This window comes from Salvelinus sp. IW2-2015, linkage group LG32 (assembly GCF_002910315.2).
Source record: "Salvelinus sp. IW2-2015 linkage group LG32, ASM291031v2, whole genome shotgun sequence".
In the NCBI taxonomy this organism is placed as follows: domain Eukaryota; kingdom Metazoa; phylum Chordata; class Actinopteri; order Salmoniformes; family Salmonidae; genus Salvelinus; species Salvelinus sp. IW2-2015.
This window is the reverse complement of record NC_036871.1, coordinates 23311074-23332795: the sequence shown is the minus strand read 5'-3', so window position 1 is coordinate 23332795 and position 21722 is coordinate 23311074. Positions and strand designations below refer to the sequence as shown.

The 21722-nt window shown below is 44.6% G+C and overlaps 1 protein-coding gene across 1 annotated transcript in view; it reads right to left on the bottom strand.

The window, feature by feature from the left end:
• LOC111956296 (E3 ubiquitin-protein ligase HECW1-like) overlaps positions 1-21722 on the bottom strand; it is a 56134-nt gene that overhangs the window by 20451 nt on the left and 13961 nt on the right. The window contains exons 4-10 of the mRNA XM_023976745.2: positions 21171-21265; positions 19949-20024; positions 18631-18800; positions 8844-8986; positions 8410-8510; positions 6490-7842; positions 6295-6396 (exon numbers count right to left, since the gene is read on the bottom strand). Coding sequence (XP_023832513.1) covers positions 6295-6396; positions 6490-7842; positions 8410-8510; positions 8844-8986; positions 18631-18800; positions 19949-20024; positions 21171-21265 — 2040 coding nt within the window. The remainder of the gene's footprint in view (positions 1-6294; positions 6397-6489; positions 7843-8409; positions 8511-8843; positions 8987-18630; positions 18801-19948; positions 20025-21170; positions 21266-21722) is intronic.

The following is a 21722-nucleotide window of genomic DNA, read 5'->3' as shown; positions in this document are numbered from 1 at the left end:
ACTCTTGGCATTCTCTTAAACAGCGTAATGAGATAGTCACCCGGAATGCATTTCAATTAACAGGTGTGTCTTGTTAAGTTAATTTGTGATATTTCTTTCTTTAATGTGTTTGAGCCAATCAGTTGTACTGTGACAAGGTAGGGGTAGTACAGTTGTGGCCAAAAGTTTTGAGAATGACACAAATATACATTTTCACAAAGTCTGCTGCCTGAGTTTGTATGATGGCAATTTGCATATACTCCAGAATGTTATGAAGAGTGATCAGATGAATTGCAATTAATTGCAAAGTCCCTCTTTGCCATGCAAATGAACTGAATACAAAAAAAATCCACTGCATTTCAGCCTTGCCACAAAAGGACCAGCTGACATCATGTCAGTGATTCTCTCATTAACACAGGTGTGAGTGTTGACGAGGACAAGGCTCGTGCTGATTGAGTTCGAATAACAGACTGGAAGCTTCAAAAGGAGGGTGGTGCTTGGAATCATTGTTCTTCCTCTGTAAAATATGGTCACCTGCAAGGAAACACGTGCCGTCATCATTGCTTTGCACAAAAAGGGCTTCACAGGCAAGGATATTGCTGCCAGTAAGATTCCACCTAAATCAACCATTTATCGGATCATCAAGAACTTCAAGGAGAGCGGTTCAATTGTTGTGAAGAAGGCTTCAAAGGGCCCAAGAAAGTCCAGCAAGCGCTAGGACCGTCTCCTAATGTTGATTCAGCTGCGGGATCGGGGCACCACCAGTACAGAGCTTGCTCAGGAATGGCAGCAGGCAGGTGTGAATGCATCTGCACGCACAGTGAGGCGAAGACTTTTGGAGGATGGCCTGGTGTCAAGAAGGGCAGCAAAGAAGCCACTTCTCTCCAGGAAAAACATCAGGGACAGACTGATATTCTGCAAAAGGTACAGGGATTGGACTGCTGAGGACTGGGGTAAAGTCATTTTCTCTGATGAATCCCCTTTCCAATTGTTTGGGGCATCCAGAAAAAAGCTTGTCTGAAGAAGACAAGGTGAGCGCTACCATCAGTCCTGTGTCATGCCAACAGTAAAGCATCCTGAGACCATTCATGTGTGGGTTTGCTTCTCAGCCAAGGGAGTCGGCTCACTCACAATTTTGCCTAAGAACACAGCCATGAATAAAGAATGGTACCAACACATCTTCCGAGAGCAACTTTTCCCAACCATCCAGGAACAGTTTGGTGACGAACAATGCCTTTTCTAGCATGATGGAGCACCTTGCCATTAAGGTAAAAGTGATAACTAAGTGGCTCGGGGAACAAAACATATATTTTGGGTCCATGGCCAGGAAACTCCCCAGACCTTAATCCCATTGAGAACTTGTGGTCAATCCTCAAGAGGCGGGTGGACAAACAAAAACCCACAAATTCTGACAAACTCCAAGCATTGATTATGCAAGAATGGGCTGCCATCAGTCAGGATGTGGCCCCGAAGTTAATTGACAGCATGCCAGGGCGGATTGCAGAGGTCTTGAAAAAGAAGCGTCAACACTGCAAATTTTGACTCTTTGCATCAACTTCATGTAATTGTCAATAAAAGCCTTTGACACTCATGAAATGCTTGTAATTATACTTCAGTATTCCATAGTAACATCTGACAAAAATATCTGAAGACACTGAGGCAGCAGACTTTGTGAAAATATATATTTGTCATTCTCAAAACTTTTGGCCACGACTGTATACAGAAGATCAGGAAACAGACTACAGTGTCAAATCTGTTGAATTGGAGAATTGCTTCTTGAGTCGGGGCTACAGCGTTCAGGTCCTGGAAGATGCAGGTATAAGGGCTGGAATACTTGACAGAGAGAACTTGTTGCGAAGGTGAGTGCCTCGTGATACATCAGAGAGAGTGTATTTTGTTACAAAATACAACACTGAAGCAGAGAACATTAAAAGAATCATAAACAATAATTGGGGACTCATCCAAAGTGATATGCTACTACGCCAAGTCTTCCCTAAGCCACCAGTCATGAGCTTTAAGAGATGTCCTACCCTAAATGACAAATTAGTCCACAGCTCTCTTCCTGGTGACTCTCAAAAAACGTGGCTTAACCACAAACCCAAGGGCTCTTTTAAATGTAACCATTGCAACCATTGCAGAAATATTGCACAGAAAAATTATTTTGTTGACACAGCTTCTAAAGTGGAGTATTACATGCATTTCATTAACTGCAAAACCACTCATGTTATCTATAGATTGGAATGTCCACAGTGCATTGGACGGACAAAAAGACGCCTACAAGACCGCTTAGCGGAACACAAGTACGCCATACGGGTAGGCAATGAAGACTACCCCATAGCAAGGCACTACAAGTCCTTACACCATGGCAACCCCGCCTCCCTACAAGTTATGGGTATTGATCATGTTCGGGCCTCAATTAGAAAAGGGGCCCGTCTTAAACAGTTAAACCAAAGGGAAAGGTTTTGGATTTACAAACTACAGGCCACTAAGTACCCTGGTTTAAATGAAGATCTGGATTTACAAACTGCAGGCCACTAAGTACCCTGGTTTAAATGAAGATATGAATTTACAAACTGCAGGCCACTAAGTACCCTGGTTTAAATGAAGATATGGATTTACAAACTGCAGGCCACTAAGTACCCTGGTTTAAATGAAGATATGGATTTACAAACTACAGGCCACTAAGTACCCTCGTTTAAATGAAGATATGGATTTCTCACCCTTCCTGTAGGGTCGTGATAGGTCCATTTGCTGTCATCTAGTGGACATTTTGCTAAATTGACCTCAGCTATGTTTAGACTGTTGTTGTTCATGTTTGCTGTGTTCTAGTGTACTATGGAATATATTGCGTTCTTATTCTTGACACTTCTCCCAGTCATGTTTAAGGTTAGAACTACCTTTCTAGGGGTTCTGATACTTCCAGCTTGGAGTTTAATCTTTTGATAACGTAGCTACAGTATTTCACGTTTTAATGTGTATAGTATTGCTTACTAGGTGTGTCCAATCAATTTTGTAACCAGTCCCTCTTCAAATTAGGGCTAATTGGAAAAGCTGTTCAAAAGAGGACATTGTATTATTTCTTTGTACCCCCTGACGAAGGCCATGCAGCTGAAACGCGTCAGATTTTTAAAACTTTGTTTCTATTGAACATGCCATACAAATAAARGCATTTTAATTAATTATATGAAGAGTGCCTTGGTCCTCCTTCCTTTCTTTGGTCCTCATTTCTTTTTAACACTTGTTAACTGACATGCATTCCAGGTGACTACCTCAAAGCTGGTTAAGAGAATGCCAACAGTATGCAAAGCTGTCATCAAGGCAAAGGGTGGCTACTTTGAAGAACCTCAAATATAAAATATATTTTGATATTGTTTTGGTTGATACATGATTCCATATGTGTTATGTAATAGTTTTGATGTCTTCACTATTATTTTAAAATGTAGAAAATACTAAAAATAAAGAAAAACCCTGAAATGAGTAGGTGTGTCCAAACTTTTGACTGATACTGTACATATCCCAGCCAGAAGCCACGGATTACATGCAACATCCCCACTGAGCTAAAGTCTAGAGCTGCCGCTTTCAAGGAGCGGGAAACTAATCCAGACACTTATAAGAAATCCCGCTACGATCTTTGACAAGCCATTAAACCCTCAAATATCAGTACAGGACTAAGATCGAATCCTACTACAATGGCTCTGATGCTTGTTAGATGTGTCAAGGCTTGCAAATATCACTGATTACAAAGGGAAACCCTGCCACGAGCTGCCCGGTAACACAAGCCTATCAGATGAGCTAAATCCCTTCTATAACCACTATGTTTATTATTTGACCCTGTTGGTCATTTATGAATGTTTGAACATCTTGAAAAACAATCTAGCCGTGTACTCTTATAATCTCCATCGGGACAGCCAGAAGAAGACTGGACAACCCTCAGAGCCTGGTTCCTCTCTAGGTGTCTTCCTAGGTTCCTTCTACATCTGCATTGCTTGCTTTTGGGGGTTTTAGGCTGGGTTTCTGTATAAGCACTTTGTGACATCTGATGATGTAAAAATGGCTTCATAAATACATTTGATTGATATGCTTGCATCGAGGCAAGCGACACTGAACCATGCATGAGAGCACCAGCTGTTCTGGATGACTGTGTTCTCTTGCTCTCCGTAGCAGGGCAATTTGTGACTTGTTTTGGTAATCAGTGGCTGTATCGGAGGAGGAGTGGTTTCATTTATTTTCTGAGTGTATTTCACCAGCTTCTCAGGCTCCATCTCCGAGTGCTTCATTCTGTAGCTAGAGGACTCCTGATATCTCTAGGAGTGGTAAGTATAATTTATTTTGTCTTTATCTGTTGTGGCCCAGTACTGTCTTTTTGCTAGCTAGGGCCATCTACTTTAAGTGCTGCCTGTCTTCCCAGTGCCATACTTGGTGTGTGAACTGCTGACTGCTCATAATTTACAGATAGTTATGACACATCAACCAGGATCAAAGGGCAAGGCAATTTGTGACTTGTTTTGGTAATCAGTGGCTGTATTGGACGGGGAGTTGTTTCACCTCTTCTAGGCAATCAGCAATTACTACAGGGAGCTGTGCTCTCCACCTCTGCTAGGCAATTAACAATTAGTGTTAGTTCTTCAGTTTCCCCTGATTTCTCAGTGGCAACTGTAAGTGACGGTCATGTCAGTGGCAGTTTTGTCGTGAAACTAAGACCGTCGCCAAAACAAAGACTGTTCTGCAGAGTTATTCAAGGAAGGCTCCACACCACTCTCTCACTTGAGTATCTTACCCAGTTATTTACAGATTATCCCATTTCTCTTTTGTATCTTTGTCAACTATGTGTGTGTTTTCTATACCTGTTCACACCTCTCCCTGTAGGCTTTACAGATGTTCTCCACACCTTGGCTGCAACCCTTCTAATTTAGTGTACCCTGCACGCACAACCCATGTGGAATTACGGGTCCCTGGCAGCATTTGAAACTGCCGATCTGCGGTCAAGAATGACAAGTTCATCTCAGCCTACGCTGCCATTCAGTCCCTTGACGTTTTGGCCCTGACGGAGACATGGATCACCCCAGAGAACACAACAGATGCTCTTTCTTCATCTGACTATGTTTTCTCTCATAGTCCGAGAGCATCTGGTCGCCGTGGTGGTGGCACAGGTTTTCCCATTTCTCCTAAGTGGGGATTTTCTTTTTTCTCCCTTTCTCACCTGTCCATCTCCTCATTTGAATCCCATGCTGTCACTGTCACTCGTCCACTCAAACTTAACATTATTGTCATCTATTGCCCAACAGGTGCCGTTGGAAAGTTCCTCAATGAGCATGACACCTTGATAAGCTAATTTCCTGACGATGGCGTCTGCCTTCAATTAATTTCTTTCCAACTCTCTCTTTCCCCCTTGCCTCTTTTGACCTCACCCTTTCCCAATCCTCTCCGACTCACAAGGCAGGCAATACGCTTGACCTCATCTTTACTAAAGGCTGCTCGCCTACTAATCTCACCGCAACCCCCCCCCCCCCCCCGTTCTCTGATCACTACTTTGTTTCCTTTTCTGTCTCCCTTTCCTCCAACCCTAAACACTCAGCCGCTACCTAGATGATCATGCGCTGTCGCAGTCTTCGCTCTCTCTTTCCCACTACTCTCTCCTCTTCTATTCTACCATCTCTCCCTTCTGATAAAAAATCCTTCTCACTCCTGTCTCCTGAGTCTGCCTCTTCAACCCAACTCTCCTCCGTTTCTGTATCCTATGACACGCACTGTTCCCTTTCCTCCCATTTGGCTGGGCCTCCCCTCCTGCTCCATGGCTGTGTGACTCATTGCGAGCTTATAGAACAGGGCTACCAGAGGACCTATCATCCTTTCACTCCCTCTTCTCTACCTTCTCTTCCTCTGTATCTGCTGCTAAAGCCACTTTCTACCACTCAAAATGTCAAGCTTCTACCTCTAACCCTAGGGAACTCTTTTCCACCTTCTCCTCCCTTCTTAATCCTCCATCCCTCCCCCTCCACCCTCTCTGCGGACGACTTTGTCACCACTTTGAAAAAAAGATTGACAACATCTGCTACCCTATTGAGTCCACTGGTCACACAGAACTAACCCTACGCCTTGAACTCTTTCTCCCCTCTCTCTCCAGATGACATCATGCAACTAGTGAGGTCTGGCCGCCCGAAAACCTGCCCGCTTGACCCCATCCCTTCCTCCCTTCTCCAGACCTCTGGATCTCAGATCTCTGGAGACCTTCTCCCATTCCTCATGCATATTCCTTGTTTATCAACAAGGAATATGCATGATTTGACTCAGACWACATTTAAACCAAATGCTTACTTGGTGGTAGTGGTTCATCGATGGTGGGGTAGTGATGGGAATCAGGACGCAGCGCAGGAAGCTGGCTAACTGGAGGATGACTGGAAGGTAAGGGACAATCTCCTATGGGACGAGAAAAACAGGTCAGTCTACTCTAAGTTATCCAAACTACATCTCCATATCTCAAGTTAGTATTCAGTGAAGAACTCAACTGACGTCCTATCCTCCCACTGGGCCCAGCCACGGGTGACTCTCCATTTCCCATGAAGCTCTGGGGGCTCTGGACCTGCGTGGATGGGGCCTCTTGCCATTGGGGCATCCCATCTCCTGGCTCCCTGCTCTCTGCTCCGTTCACCTCCATGTCCTCATCCTCTTGGGAGGAGAAAGCACTGCTCCCCTCAGATGTCCTGCTTGCAGCCAGTAGAGGTGCCTGGGTGTGGCATACTCGGCCCTCGTAGCATGAGTTACTACAGCAGGGCTCCATGTCATCCTCGTCGGACACTCTCTGGTGACCCCTGACCTGGCCCTGGGGGTGGCGGCCCTCGCTGTCCAGCAGCAAGGCCAGGTCGGACAGACGCTCGATGGACAGGCTGCGGGGCAGGGTCCTCCTTGGGCCAGGGGTCAGGGGCTCGGCCTTCTCATCCTCTTCTGAGCCATCCTGGTCCCTGGGGCTTAGCTGGTCAGGGCCTGGGTCTGGGTCTGGATCTGGGTCCGAGTCGGGCTCCATCTCAGCCTGCTCTCCCTCCCCGTCCTCCTGGGTCTCTGGCTGGGCAGAGGGCAAGCTATGGAGGAGGTGGTGGATGCGGATGTAGTGTGAGCGAGGGGTTTCAGGCTCCCCGCAAGCCGAGGCGATGACTGTCTCCAGCTCGGACACAGGCAGGGAGCAGGGCCGGTTCTTACGCCTAGGGGTGGTCCTGACGCGCAGGGAGCAGCAGTCCTCGCCCCCCTCTTCCTGCCCCACTGCCTGCTGTTCTGCTGGCCCTCGAGAGACTCCAAACGCTGCACTCTCCATGTCCTGCACTACAGCAGAGTGTACTGCAGAGCTGAACTGACCATCTACTGGGGCACTGTCCACCCCCTCTGCCCACTCAGCCTCCTGCCCAATAGCCCTCTGCTCCTCTGGGACAGCAGCCTGAGGACTAGTGGGGGTCTGCTGGTCCCCTTCCTCACTGTTTTCCTCTACCGTGGGTAGCTTCTCTGCAGAAACAGCTACAGCCACAACTGCCTCCCCGTGAGCACCATGGACTTCTGGTTTGCTTGCTTCTGGTTTTTGGGCCTCAGCTCTGGAACAGCCAGGCCCTGAGTCTCCATCTCCATCTGTGGGCTGCTTTGAACTCGAAGGCCTTGCTGGATCCCCCTCCATGGGAGTGTCAGTATCTGTATCCCCTCCAATAGGGAGTTCTGGAGCTCCAGTATATTCCTCCTCATCCATGGGGAGTTCAGGAGCCCCCGGACCCAGGCTCATGGTGTCCTCTGCTTGTCCTTGGGCCTGGGAGGACTGGCCTTCCCCTTGGTTCTCCTGCACAGCGGCACACTCAGGCTCTGTGCTGAGAGACATGTCCTCATCATCTGCAGGGGGAGAACAGAGCTCATTACCTCACAGTCAGGGGCCTGGCTACCACACAGTGGGGCATATCCACATTAACTCACACTCTTTTAACTCTTAATAGACTATTCTGTTTCTGGTATGGTATGTCAATAAATATAAAATCTTGTATAAATCAAAGCAGCATGACAATATGGCACATGACAATACCAGAATAATCAATGCTTAATATCTGCCTGTCCAAACCTAGATATGACAGTTGATATTTACAGACATACAGTAGATATTATATATTCTAATTGTCCTACCTCTGTATTAAGAAACAGACTAATTTAACCTAAATGAGAGGAAGAAGACAAACAGGATGTGAACAAACCTGGGTTCAAATACTATGTGTTTCTGTTCAAAAACTTTGAGTGTTTGATTGAGCCTGCTGAGAGAACCAGATGGGTGGGGTTTGTGGGACTATTCCCTTAGCTCCATTACGCCAGGCAAGTTTGATCAAGTGCAGCTAAAGTGTTTGAAGGAAAACTAGTACTATTTGAACCCAGGTCTGGACGTGTGTGAGATGATGTGTGTGAAAGAGGAACCTGGATGAATGGAGGAAGTGATCTCAAATCTGAACTGCAGCTGTCCACTGACATGTTCCGTCGGCAGCCTTCGGCCCAGTGTGTAGCTGACCACACGGTCACTATGGAGGAGGAAAGAAAGAGGGGAGGGACGGGGAGGGAGAGAGGAGGTGAGAGATAGAGATAAAGAGAGGGGGGTGAGAGTGAGAAAAGTGGGGTGAGAGAGGGAGAAAGGAAGAGAAAGCGAGGGAGTTGAACAGAGGGTGAGCGAAGGGGGGGAATTCAAGAGAGAGACATGTTACTTTATGATTTACTTCCCCCCCCCCCCCCCCCCCCACGTTTTGGTGTTTGCCCTGCTTTAGAGGGCTCTTGTAAAGGGTTTCCAAAATATCAATTCATAAGCATTTGATTATCCTGATAATCCTATGAGCGTCCTGTTAATTCCTGAGCTGTACCCAATAGCATGCTTCTCCAGTAGCCGCTGCACAGGCATGGACAGCTTGCCCAGGAAACGTTTGATGATGGGACGACTCTTGGCAAACTTATCTTTCACCTCGATCTCCAGAACGTCCGTGGGCAGAGACACAAAGTTGAAGCGCTGAGGAGAGAGAGAAAGACATAGAATATTTTTTAAATGCCTGTATAGGGGCTGTGTGTAAGTATGCGTGTAGTGTTAGAGATGCGTGTCACTGTGACGCTTGTGTAGTTGTGACGCTTGTGTAGTTGTTAGTAGTACTGAAAACACTTGCAGCTACAGGAGACAAAGAGGGAGCTATCCATGGTGCTGAACTCAAAGTAAGACTAAGTATAACTTTGGAATGGAGGGAATAATACATATGAAACAATGCATTACCCAACCCTGTGTAACCTCAAATGACAGTGATGCCAAAATGTAAAGGTAAAGAAAAAATGAAACCTCTGTAAATTGGACATTTTAATTGAAATCATTTTTTTTATTCACCCTGTGATCTCTATGACAGATGAGCTATGAACTGGCATCCCTCCAGGTATCTCTCTATCTCTACATGAACTGACCTGGTTGTAGCTTACTGTACTGTTTTGTAGTGTACTGTTCTGTTCTGTTCTGTGCTGTTCTGTACTTGTAACAGAACATGAGTGGATCAGATATCACTAGCTCAGTATTACAGTATATACAATATGTGTATGCAGTTAACCCCCTGCCTGCCTAAAGCATACAGCGAGCATGTTTGCATACTTTTTTTAATCATTGTCCTAAATTGCAGGTCATATAGTAAAGGGATGTAAAAGTAATCCATAATGTATACATACAATAGATATAGGATCTATGGTAGTGGTAGTAGCAATAGTAGAAGAGGCAGTAGCAGTGGAGGCTCCTCAGAGGAGGAAAGGGAATCCCATCCTCAGTGAATTTCATAAAAATAAAAATAGTGAAACATTAAAAAAGTTTTAGATAAAACTACACTAAATATATTCACGTCACCAAATAATTGATTAAAACACACTGTTTTGAATTAAGGTCTACAGTAGCCTCAAAAGCACTCTGTAGGGTAACACCATGGTGTAGCCGGAGGACAACTAGTTCCCATCCTCCTCTGGGTACATTGACTTCAATACAAATCCTAGGAGGCTCGTGGTTCTCACCTCCTTCCATAGACTTCAATGTAATTATTACAACTTCCGGAGGACGTCCTCCAACCTATCAGAGCTATTGCAGCATGAACTGACATGTTGTCCACCCAATCAAAGGATCAGAGAATGAATCTAGTACTGAAAGCATAAGCTACAGCTAGGTAGCACTGTAGATGCGTAGTTGACTCAGAGAGAGAGAGAAAGACAAAAGTGGAACAGTTTTTAACAAATACAATTCTTCAAAAGGACAGAGGAACTCTAGAGCTCTGTCAGAGTGACCATCGGGTTCTTGGGCACCTACCTGACCAAGGTCCTTTTCCCCCGAATGCTCAGTTTGGCTGGGTGGCCAGCTCTAGGAAGAGTCTTGGTGGTTCCCAACTTCTTCCATTTAAGAATGATGGAGGCCACTGTGTTCTTGAGGACCTTCAATGCTGCTCACATTTTTTTCTACCCTTCCCCAGATCAGTGCCTCGACACAATCCTGTCTCTGAGTTCTACGGACAATTTCGTCGACTTCATGGCTTGGTTTTCGCTCTGACATGCACTGTCAACTGTGGGACCTTATATAGACAGGTGTGTGCCTTTCCAAATCATGTCCAATCAATTGAATTTACCACAGGTGGATCAAGTTGTAGAAACATCTCAAGGATGATGAATTTCGAGTCAATTTCGAGTCTCATAGCAAAGGGTCAGAATATTTACAGTATGTACAGTTGAAGTCGGACGTTTAAATACACCAAAACATTTAAACTCAGTTTTTCACAATTCCTGACATTAATACCAGTAAAAATTCCCTGTCTTAGGTCAGTTAGGCTCATCACTTTTTATTTTAAGAATGTGAAATGTCAGAATAATAGAGAGTGATTTATTTCAGCTTTTATTTCTTTCATCACATTCCCAGTGGGTCAGAACTTTACATACACTCAATAAGTATTTGGTAGCATTGCTTTTAAATACACTGCTCAAAAAAATAAAGGGAACACTTAAACAACACAATGTAACTCCAAGTCAATCACACTTCTGTGAAATCAAACTCACTTTTATCCAAAAGTGAAAAGGGCGCCCCCTATTTCCATTAAGCCATTTTGCCACAACTTTGGAAGTATGCTTGGCATCAATGTCCATTTGGAAGACCCATTTGCGATCAAGCTTTTACTTCCTGACTGATGTCTTGAGATGCTGCTTCAATGTATCCACATAATTTTCCTCCCTCATGATGTCATCTATTTTGTGAAGTGCACCAGTCCCTCCTGCCACAAAGCACCCCCACAACATGATGCTGCCACCCCCGTGCTTCATGGATGGGATGGTGTTCTTCGGCTTGCAAGCCTCCCCCTTTTTCCTACAAACATAATGATGGTCATTATTTTTGTTTCATCAGACCAGAGGACATTCTCCAAAAAGTACGATCTTTGTCCCCATGTGCAGTTGCAAACCGTAGTCTGGCTTTTTTTATGGCGGTTTTGGAGCAGAGGCTTCTTCCTTGCTGAGCGGCCTTTCAGGTTATGTCGATATAGGACTCGTTTTACTGTGGATATAGATACTTTTCTACCTGTTTCCTCCAGCATCTTCACAAGGTCCTTTGCTGATGTTCTGGGATTGATTTGCACTTTTTGCACCAAAGTATGTTCATCTCTATGAGACAGAGCGTGTCTCCTTCCTGAGCGGTATGACGGCTGCGTGGTCCCATGGTGTTGATACTTGCTTACTATTGTTTGTACAGATGAACGTGGTACCTTCAGGCATTTTGAAATTGTTCCCAAGGATGAACCAGACTTTTGGAGGTCTACAATTTTTTTTCCTGAGGTCTTGGCTGATTTCTTTTGATTTTCCCATGATGTCAAGCAAAGAGGCACTGAGTTTGAAGGTAGGCCTTAAAATACATCCACAGGTACACTTCCAATTGACTCAAATGATGTCAATTAGCCTATCAGAAGCTTCTAAAGCCATGACATCCTTTTCTGGAATTTTCCAAGCTGTTTAAAAGCACAGTCAACTTAGTGTATGTAAACTTCTGACCCACTGGAATTGTGAAACAGTGAATTATAAGTGAAATAATCTGTCTGTAAACAATTGTTGGAAAAATTACTTGTGTCATGCACAAAGAAGATTACGTAACCGATTTCCCAAAACTATAGTTTGTTAACAAGAAATTTGTGGAGTGGTTGAAAAACGAGTTTGAATGACTCCAGCCTAGGTGTAGGTAATCTTCCAACTTCAATGGTAAATAAATTAGCAAAACATGTGCTAAAAATATCTAAATACCCGTTTTCGCTTTGTCATTATGGGCTATTGAGTGTAGATTGCTGAGAATTACTATTTTTTTCAATCCATTTTAGAATAAGGCTGTAACGTAACAAAATGTGGAAAAAGTCAAGGGGTCTGAATACTTCCCAAAGGCACTGTATGTGTCTGGATGGAACACGGCACATGTTATAAAGAGGCCTTAATAATGGATCAATTAATCGAAGCGCCACAGCCGGTACCCATCGTTAACCTTTGGAAACGAAGGTTGCCTCGTGCTGCTGCCCCATGAACAACACCCAGAAATAAAACTCAGCTTCAGAATTATGTTTATGCAAGAACGAAGAATGGTATGAGAAATAAATATGAATTTGTGATTGCAGCATAGAGTCATGTGATGTGATTCTGGAGCCCTATAGGAAGATAGTGTCTACTTCCAAAATAGTACCCTAGTCCCTATATAGTGCACTACTTTTGACCAGAGTGGGCCGTGGTAAAAATAAGAGCACTATAAAGGGAATAGGGTGCTATTTGGGAGACAAAGAGGGAGATCTATTATTGAAAAGTGTTTCAGCTGCTGAGAATAGAACATGACGATGGTGTGAAGCTGTCTGCATCCCAAATGGCACCCTATATAGTAGTTGGGCGCTGGTCAAAAGTAGTGCACTAGGGAATAAGGTGCCATTTGGGATGCACAGTGTCTGAGAGGCAGAAAGCTGGTGGTGGTGGTGGGGTGCTGTGGTTTATATATAACCCTGGCCTGTACTGATGTGTGCCCTTACCTGTACTCCCATGACTCTCTCTGTCAGGGAGTCTTGAGGGAGCGAAGGAAGGCTGCGCCTGATCTGAATATCAAACAGGGGAGGGTGAGGGAGTAGGGTGCACTTTTCCGCTGCCTTCAGCCTTCCTCACAGAAGCCCTGGATAATTTCAAGGTACAAGAGGGAGACACGAAGAGGGAGGAACCTACTCTATTAGCTAAACTCTTCATTATACAGTCAGATCCAGCATGAAGCCTGCAGAAACCATCACCGCAGGTGTCATACCTCCCCTTATCCATACTGATAATTTCCAAGAACACAGAGTGGCGCTGCTATATCCTTCTCCTCAATATACTGAAGGGGTATTGATACTGTACCAAAGCAGAGCTGGGTCTGTGACACATTTCCTGCCCTTTCAGGGCGACACCACATAATTGAACCATTAGCTAAATGAGTACCGGTAACCCAGTAATAGCCTATTATAGGGAGAGAGAGGTGGTTTTTACCAGCATGGTAATAAAAGAGGATTATCACATGAGGAAACTCTGAGTCATGGTGTAAATGTATAATTCATACATTATAAATTATAATGCATTTTGACTGTTCTTGTCCTTGAAATAGCTTTCGAAACCAAAGCCCCTGAATCAGAAGGAGACACTGTCTGCTGAGTAGAGGAAGTGGAAGGAGGGTAATGATGAAGAATATAAAGAACGCGAAACGCTCTACATTTACGAACAGACTATCTGACAATGCTCTGGATTTACGAACACCCAGAGTGCACTCTGCCACTCCAGATTGAATTTACAAACACACCGAAAATCATAAAATATTTAGCTAGTCATTTGTTATGCTAACAAGCTAGCAAGAGGTTGCAAAGCCCCTGAATCAGAAGGAGACACTGTCTGCTGAGTAGAGGAAGTGGAAGGAGGGTAATGATGAAGAATATAAAGAGGCAGGGAAGGAGGGAGGGTGTACTGCTGTTTTCAGGAGGAGGAGATACAGCCAGGGAGGGAGGGAGTACTGCTGTTTTCAGGAGGAGGAGATACAGCCAGGGAGGGAGGGAGTACTGCTGTGTTCAGGAGGAGGAGATACAGCCAGGGAGGGAGGGAGTACTGCTGTGTTCAGGAGGAGGAGATACAGCCAGGGAGGGGAATATCCCTCCCTAAACAAGTCAAATGTTAATAAGCCTACCTCCTGCCAGTCCCTCAAACGTCTTTTCCCTTCCCTCTCTCCAAGAGACATGTAAAATAAAATTCCTCCTCTTTCCCACTATCCTCCTACCCCCTCTACCTTCCTCTACTCTCTCTCTCTCTCTCTCTCTCGCTCCCTCTCTGTCTATCTCTGCCTGCCTGCATGCCTGCCTGTTTGACCCATTTTCCGACTGTCTGTCCTCCAAAGCACTCTCCTCATTAGCAGTGTAAATGTAAATCCCCCCATGATGAGGAGGAACACAGCGGATGGATTTAATGAGATCTCAGCATCCCGTGCAATACACATTGTTCCTCAAGTTAATATCGCTCACCAAACAACACTGTCACATTCATACACACTCACTGAGTGTACAAAATATTAGGAACACCTTCCTAATATTACGTTCCACCCCTTTTTGCCATCAGAACATTCTCAATTCGTCAGGCATGGACTCTACAAGGTGTGAACGCGTTCCACAGGGATGCTGGCCCATGTTAACTCCAACGATTCCCGCCCATGTTGACTCCAACGCTTCCTGCACATGTTGACTCCAATGCTTCCACAGTTGTGTCAAGTTGGCTGGATGTCCTTTGGGTGGTGGCCTATTCTTGATACACACGGGAAACTGTTGAGCGTGACAAACCCAGCAGCATTGCAGTTCTTGACATACTCAAACTAGTGCGCCTGGCATCTACTACCATACCCTGTTCAAAAGCACTTAAATCTTTTGTCTTGCCCATTCACCCTCTGAATGGCAATCATACACAATTCGTGTCTCAATTGTCTCAAGGCTTAAAAATCCTTCTTTAAGCTGTCTCCTCCCCTTCATCTACACTGTTTGAAGTGGATTAAACAGGTGACATCATTAATTTACATTTTTATGTATTATATTTAACCTTTATTTAACTAGACAAGTCAATAAGAGATAATAGCTTTCACCTGAGCTGTGTTTGAATACTCATACTAAACGCACTAACCGTACTATTTGTGACGTGAATTGAGTATATAGTGAATTGAGTATATAGTGAATTGAGTATATAGTTATTGGTCATAGCATGGATATAGTTAGTATGCCAAAAGTTCCCGGATGTCGTACTAAATTTGCCAAAATACGAAGTATACAAGCAATGGACACTATTTCAGTGCTTTTAGGAACCATAATGCAATTCTTCAGAAAATGGGCATGGCTTCACAACGTTTTCAGATTTGTAGAAAATGGCGGAAAATGTGCAGCCGAAGCAAAAAAGTCCAACGAGAGCGGATACAAACTCATTGCTTTAACTAATTATGTCAAATATGAAGAAAATGTTGAGCAATGTAATAAAGTAATGACTTTCAAATAAGTTACATTGCATGCTATGTTGGTTGACAATTTGTTAGCTTTGCTATCCTTATGAACCCCATTGCATTACAGCAGCATCTACCGGTATGTTAGCTAGTTACCTAATGTTAGTTGGCTACTAATACATCGAACTTGCCAGGCAGATATTAACTAATCTGCTATTTAACTAACTACCCAACGTTTATTGACTTGATTATTCACACAATTCTTAGCTAAGTGGTATAGTAATTTTGCGTTTAAATGGACATTGTTAATTCTGGCTATCTACTCAGATTTCAGAGGACTCTCCCGCAGAATAACTGATACATTTACAAACGCTTAACACCCGTTGAATATGGCCGGGGTCAGTAAACTTCGGCAAAAAAAAAGAAGCTATTACATTTTTGCCAGCAGCACAGTCACCAAAGCTATGGATAACATGAAAACAGCCTAACCAGCTCTGCTAGGGCGAGTAAAATGGTTAGAGTGAGGTGTTTTCTCATTTGTTTCTGGAAGTATATAGTCAACGTTAGCCAGTTAATTTGGCTGCTTGACTGCAATTGAACGCTCCGAGAGCGAAACGCTCTACATTTACGAACAGACTATCTGACAATGCTCTGGATTTACGAACACCCAGAGTGCACTCTGCCACTCCAGATTGAATTTACAAACACACCGAAAATCATAAAATATTTAGCTAGTCATTTGTTATGCTAACAAGCTAGCAAGAGGTTGCATAGCAACAGCATCAACTTCCGGTAGACAGGCGAAGCTCTAGTACGCTCAACTGAAACAATACAGTTTGCTTACAGTATACTAAAATGAACTAATAGTATGTAGTATATACTCATTAAGTATGTAGTATACAGTATGGGTATTCGAACACAGCCCTGGATTCACCTGGTCAGTCTACGTCATGGAAAGAGTGGGTGTTCCTAATGTTTTGTGCACTCAGTGTATATTTAAAAAAGTATACAGTGCCTTCGGAAAGTATTCACACCCATTTTCTAAAATGAGTAAAAATTGAGTAAAAAAAWTCCTCAGCAATCTACACACAATACCCCATAATGACAAAGCGAAAATAGGTTTTTTGATATTTTTGCTAATGTATTCAGACCCTTTGCTATGAGAATCGAAATTGAGCTCACTTACATCCTGTTTCCATTGATCATCTTTGAGATATTTCTACAACTTGATTGGAGTCTACCTGTGGTAAATTCAATTGATTGGACATTCATTTGGAAAGGCACACACATGTCTATATAAGATCCCTGTCAGGATTCCAAAAGTGGTGAGTGAAGGAGTCAGGCGCAGAGAGCAGGGTAGTTCAAAAAGGACGTGGATTTAATATTCCAAAATACCAGAGAGACGGTCACGCCACACACACAAGGGCGCGTAAAGTCCCAGTCCAAACAAACAGGACTAAACAGAATAGGAACAGACACCACAAGAATGAACGAAACACCACAAACAGAAAAACAAGCCCGCACAAAAGTCGGCGGGCCAACTGGGTTTAAATAGCCCAAAATCAAACCTAAACACGAAACAGGTGCAACAAATCAGACACAACTAAATGAAACAGAAAAGGGGATCGGTGGCAGCTAGTAGGCCGGCGACGACGACCGCCGAGCGCCGCCCGAACGGGAAGAGGCACCATCTTCGGCGGGATTTGTGACAATCCCACATTTGACAGTGAATTTCAGAGCAAAAACAGAGCCATGAGGTCGAAGGAATTGCCCGTAGAGCACCGAGAAAGGATTGTGTCGAGGCACTGATCTGGGAAAGGGTACGAGAAAATGTCTGCAGCATTGAAGGTCCCCAAGAACACAGTGGCCTCCATCATTCTTAAATGGAAGAAGTTTGGAACCACCAAGACTCTTCCTAGAGCTGGCCGCCCTGCCAAACAATCAGGGGAAAAGGACCTTGGTCAGGTAGGTGCCCAAGAACCCGATGGTCACTCTGACAGAGCTCTAGTTCCTCTGTGGAGATGGGAGAACCTTCCAGAATGACAACCATCTCTGCAGCACTCCACCAATCAGGCCTTTATGGTAGAGTGGCCAGACGGAAGCCACTCCTCAGTAAAAGGCACATGACAGCCCACTTGAAGTTTGTCAAAAGGCACCTAAATACTCTCAGACCATGAGAAACAAGATTCTCTGGTCTGATGAAACCAAGATTGAACTCTTTGGCCTGAATGCCAAGCGTCAGGTCTGGAGGAAACCTGGCACCACCATTGTTCAGCGGCAGGGACTGGGAGTCTAGTCAGCAAAGATGAACGGAGCAAAGTACAGAGAGATCCTTGATGAAAACCTGCTCCAGAGTGCTCAGGACCTCAGACTGGGGCCCTAAGCACACACAGCCAAGACAACGCAGGAGTGGCTTCGGGACATGTCTCTGAATGTCCTTGAGTGGCCCAGCCAGAGCCCGGACTTGAACATCTCTGGAGAGACCTGAAAATATCTGTGCAGCAACGCTCCACATCCAACCTGACAGAGCTTGAGATGATCTGCAGAGAAGAATGGGAGAAACTCCCCAAATACAGATGTGCCAAGCTTATAGTGTCATACCCAAGAAGACTGAAGGCTGTAATCGCTGCCTAAGGTGCTTCAACAAAGGACTGAGTAAAGGGTCTGAATACTTATGTAAATGTGATATTTACAGAAAAACAAAAGTCTAAAAACCTGTTTTTGCTTTGTCATTATGGGGCACTGTGTGTAGATTGATGAGGAAAAAAGAAAAAAATCAAATATAATAGGGTCTGAATACTTCCTGAATGCACTGTATATTGCAGGGATAGTGCTCTCAACTCATCACATCCAAACCACAACTGTTGTAACCCATTTTCAGCACTTGTTCTCTTGAGCAAAAACAAGAGAACCAACTTTGGTTACACCCGTGTAAATTCTGTACATTCCAGTTAGTGTTTCAATATGGTTCCAGGTCAACAGTACCTGTATAACATATTGTATAAAGACTGTCACTCTGCCTGACTTTATTGCCCTGTTACAGAGAGCATACTCAAGGTTGCTCGCTTTTTCATAGTCCTTCGAGCCAGATAGCAACAATTGTCCTGGAACACATAGAATATAAAGCCTTGTCAGGGCCCTCCTCTCACCTCTCTCTGCCAGCGGGGGTTGATGGTGTTACAGACGATGCCTGAGCGTTTCTCCTGGCCGTGGTGTGGCAGCGCTGGAAAGATGCTGTTCCTGCCGGGATGGATGGCGATCTTCAGGTAGGGGTCAGGGTTGAAGAACATCCCTTTCTTCAGCCCCGTGGCGTGGAAATCTACCAGAGACGATAAGAGTATAGAGGAGGAGACGATGAGGATAAAAGGCTTAAAAATTACACCTTTAACGGCTTAAGAAAATCCCAAACTCCTGACAAAGAGGAGCAGAGTGCAGGCAGCAGGAATGTCCTTGAGAAAGAAAATGTTCCTTTTAGTTCTGCAAATCAATTCAGTTGAATATCCTGTGTTGCCACAGTATGCTGTACTTCTACAATAGTAGTAGTATGTTCTACTATAGCAGAGCAGAGACAGAATAACTCACCCTGAAAAATACATCTAGACAGAATTATTATTTTGCATAGCGTTGCATTTAACTTGAACTTCTCTCCAACTCTGCTCTGTAATATTTGTGACAGCCATGTCATACAGTAGCATAGCCTTCCAGTGATCTGGGACCAGACAGGGACTACTACAGTCAGTATGTTTGTTCAGTATTTGTAAGCCTGTGTTGATCAAAGCTGAAGACGAAGGGGGAAGAGCTGCTGTCTGAAATCCCATCTGCCTCCCCTGACATCTCCCATGCAGCCGTGGGGGGAGAGAATCGTTTGGATACACGATTTAGCAAGCTGTCACACCCACCTTTCATCTGCACTACCTCACTGTGAATCAGGTGGAACTGGATCATACCGCCTCTACTGCTGCTGCTGCATCCCTCACAGTTGGGAATCCAACTCAACTCAGGACTGTCAGAAACACTTAGCACAATAGACTCACTGTGCTTTTCCTATGATGAGTCAGAGCCTCACTTGTTAGGATGTTTTTGTGACATTTCTACAGATGTGATGTATTTCTTCATGCAGCGTTTGGGAATGAAACAGCCGCATTTAAGTATGGAAGTGTTAGGAGAAAGGAATCCTTTTCATCACCGTCATGTAAGTGTGGGTTTGTCAATATTTCTCTAACTGCTAGCATTCTGTATCATGCCAGTTGGCACAGAACATTCCTTCCTGTAATGCACATGATGTACTCCAGATGGATGATAGTACTGTATCTGAATCCTGGGATGAGTTGCTATGGAGACACAAGCTGTGTGTTTCCCTTTGCCACAGTGATGCTGGCACGTGTGCTGGCCCAACCCTGTAGAGACGCGTTGCCAAGGTAACGTGGTGGTAGGGGCGGGGGGGGGGGGGGGSGGGGGCATGCTCACCTGAGAGGGAGAAGCTAATGAGTCTTCTGCTGCCTGTGCTCTGGGGGACTTCTTCATTGGTGACGGGCTTAAACACCTACAGAGAGAGAGGGTGAGAAAGAGAGAGCGAAAGAAAGAGAGGGTTAGAGAGAGAGAGAGAGAGAGAGAGAGAGAGAGGGTTAGAGAGAGAGAGAGAGCACAAGAAAGAAAGAGAGAGAGAGAGAGAAAGAAAGAGTCACATCAGCACCCGCCTTTAAAGCACCTCTCCTCCCTGTTCCTCCTCCACAGGTGTAAGCCTGCCTAAGGGTTTTTATAGCAGGCTGGATTTGTGGAAAATAGCCACTGAGAGATGATGGAGGGCCACTGAGAGATGGAGGGCCACTGAGAGATGGGGGTGGAGGATAAGGGTCATATGCAAACACACGCACACACACCATCACAGCAGTAACAATACAATGGCATTTTGACAGGCTGTGACATTGATGTGTTTCTCTGAGATTGTTCCTCTGGGTGTGATCTCTAGAAGGATTAGTGACTAGTCATTATAGCAGTGTGGGGGTATGTAGGCTGTGGGGGCAGGGCCTGCATAGGCCTGGGCTAATGCATTTCACTCCCTGGCTGCAGTGGGCCTACAGCAGACAGCTGGAGTGCCCACAGGGGACCTCTACTACAGTATACTCCACAGGGACAACACAAGGACATTATCTGATTCCCCTCTCTGTTCACCTCTGGCTGTGGCGTATCTGTCTGTCTATCTCTCAGACTGCTGTCTGTCTGTGCGTGATCTCTCTCAAGACAGGCAATGTCATCCAGCCAATAAGCATATAATAATTTACACTTAGCACCACTTTCAATTTCAGGATTTTCTTTTCCAGTCAATGAGAAAAGAAGGGTAACCAATCTAATGGATTGCTAAACCCATTATATCTGCCCTTTAAATCACGTCTGATAACCCCTAGTAATCCAGGTAACACTGGACAACAGATGACATGCTAACCCCTTTCTGGAACAGTCAGGATTTTTTTTCTTACTTTTCTTACCACTCTAGGCTCTAAAGTGGTAAGAAAAGCTTCAACCCAGACAATGGAAAAATATATCCTTTAGATGGAAAGACATACAGTAGATCCGTTGTAAATCCCCATCTCTTCCCTCCAGTGCCCCTTGAGAAGCCCATATGAACACATAGAGCCCATGTACAGTAGCACTAATACCAGGTTGGGACTAAGTAGTCCTACACGCTCACCGGAACTGAGGGGTTCTTCACAGTCAAACTGGGGGTGGTGGCACGCAGTGCCCCGCTCACACCATGATAGTATTTAAAACAGATCTTGGTCTCCACTGAGGAAAAAAGAGACAAATGACAGAAGAGAGGACAGAAGTTAGTTTAAGAACAGTAGAGAGATTGTTCTATCTTTTTAAAATTACCTACTGTTTGCATTATACACTATTTCTCTGTTTATTGGCACCTTTATCAGGTTTCACAGTTGGAAAGCTCTCAAAAACAGGCCAGAGACACACCAGCGTGACCTAAGGAAGCTGTTGTGAGCAGCATGCCAATAAACTGGGGGAGAGAGAGCAGACGGTCCTCAGCTACATGGTTATTAGCAGCGGAGTCTGACACAGAGAGATAATACTATCCCTTTAATTACACAGAGAGATAATACTATCCATGTAATTACACCGAGAGATAATACTATCCCTTTAATTACACAGAGAGATAATACCATCCCTTTAATTACACAGAGAGATAAGAATCTCAGTGGCTGCTTTCCAAGCTGCTAATCTACTGTGGTAG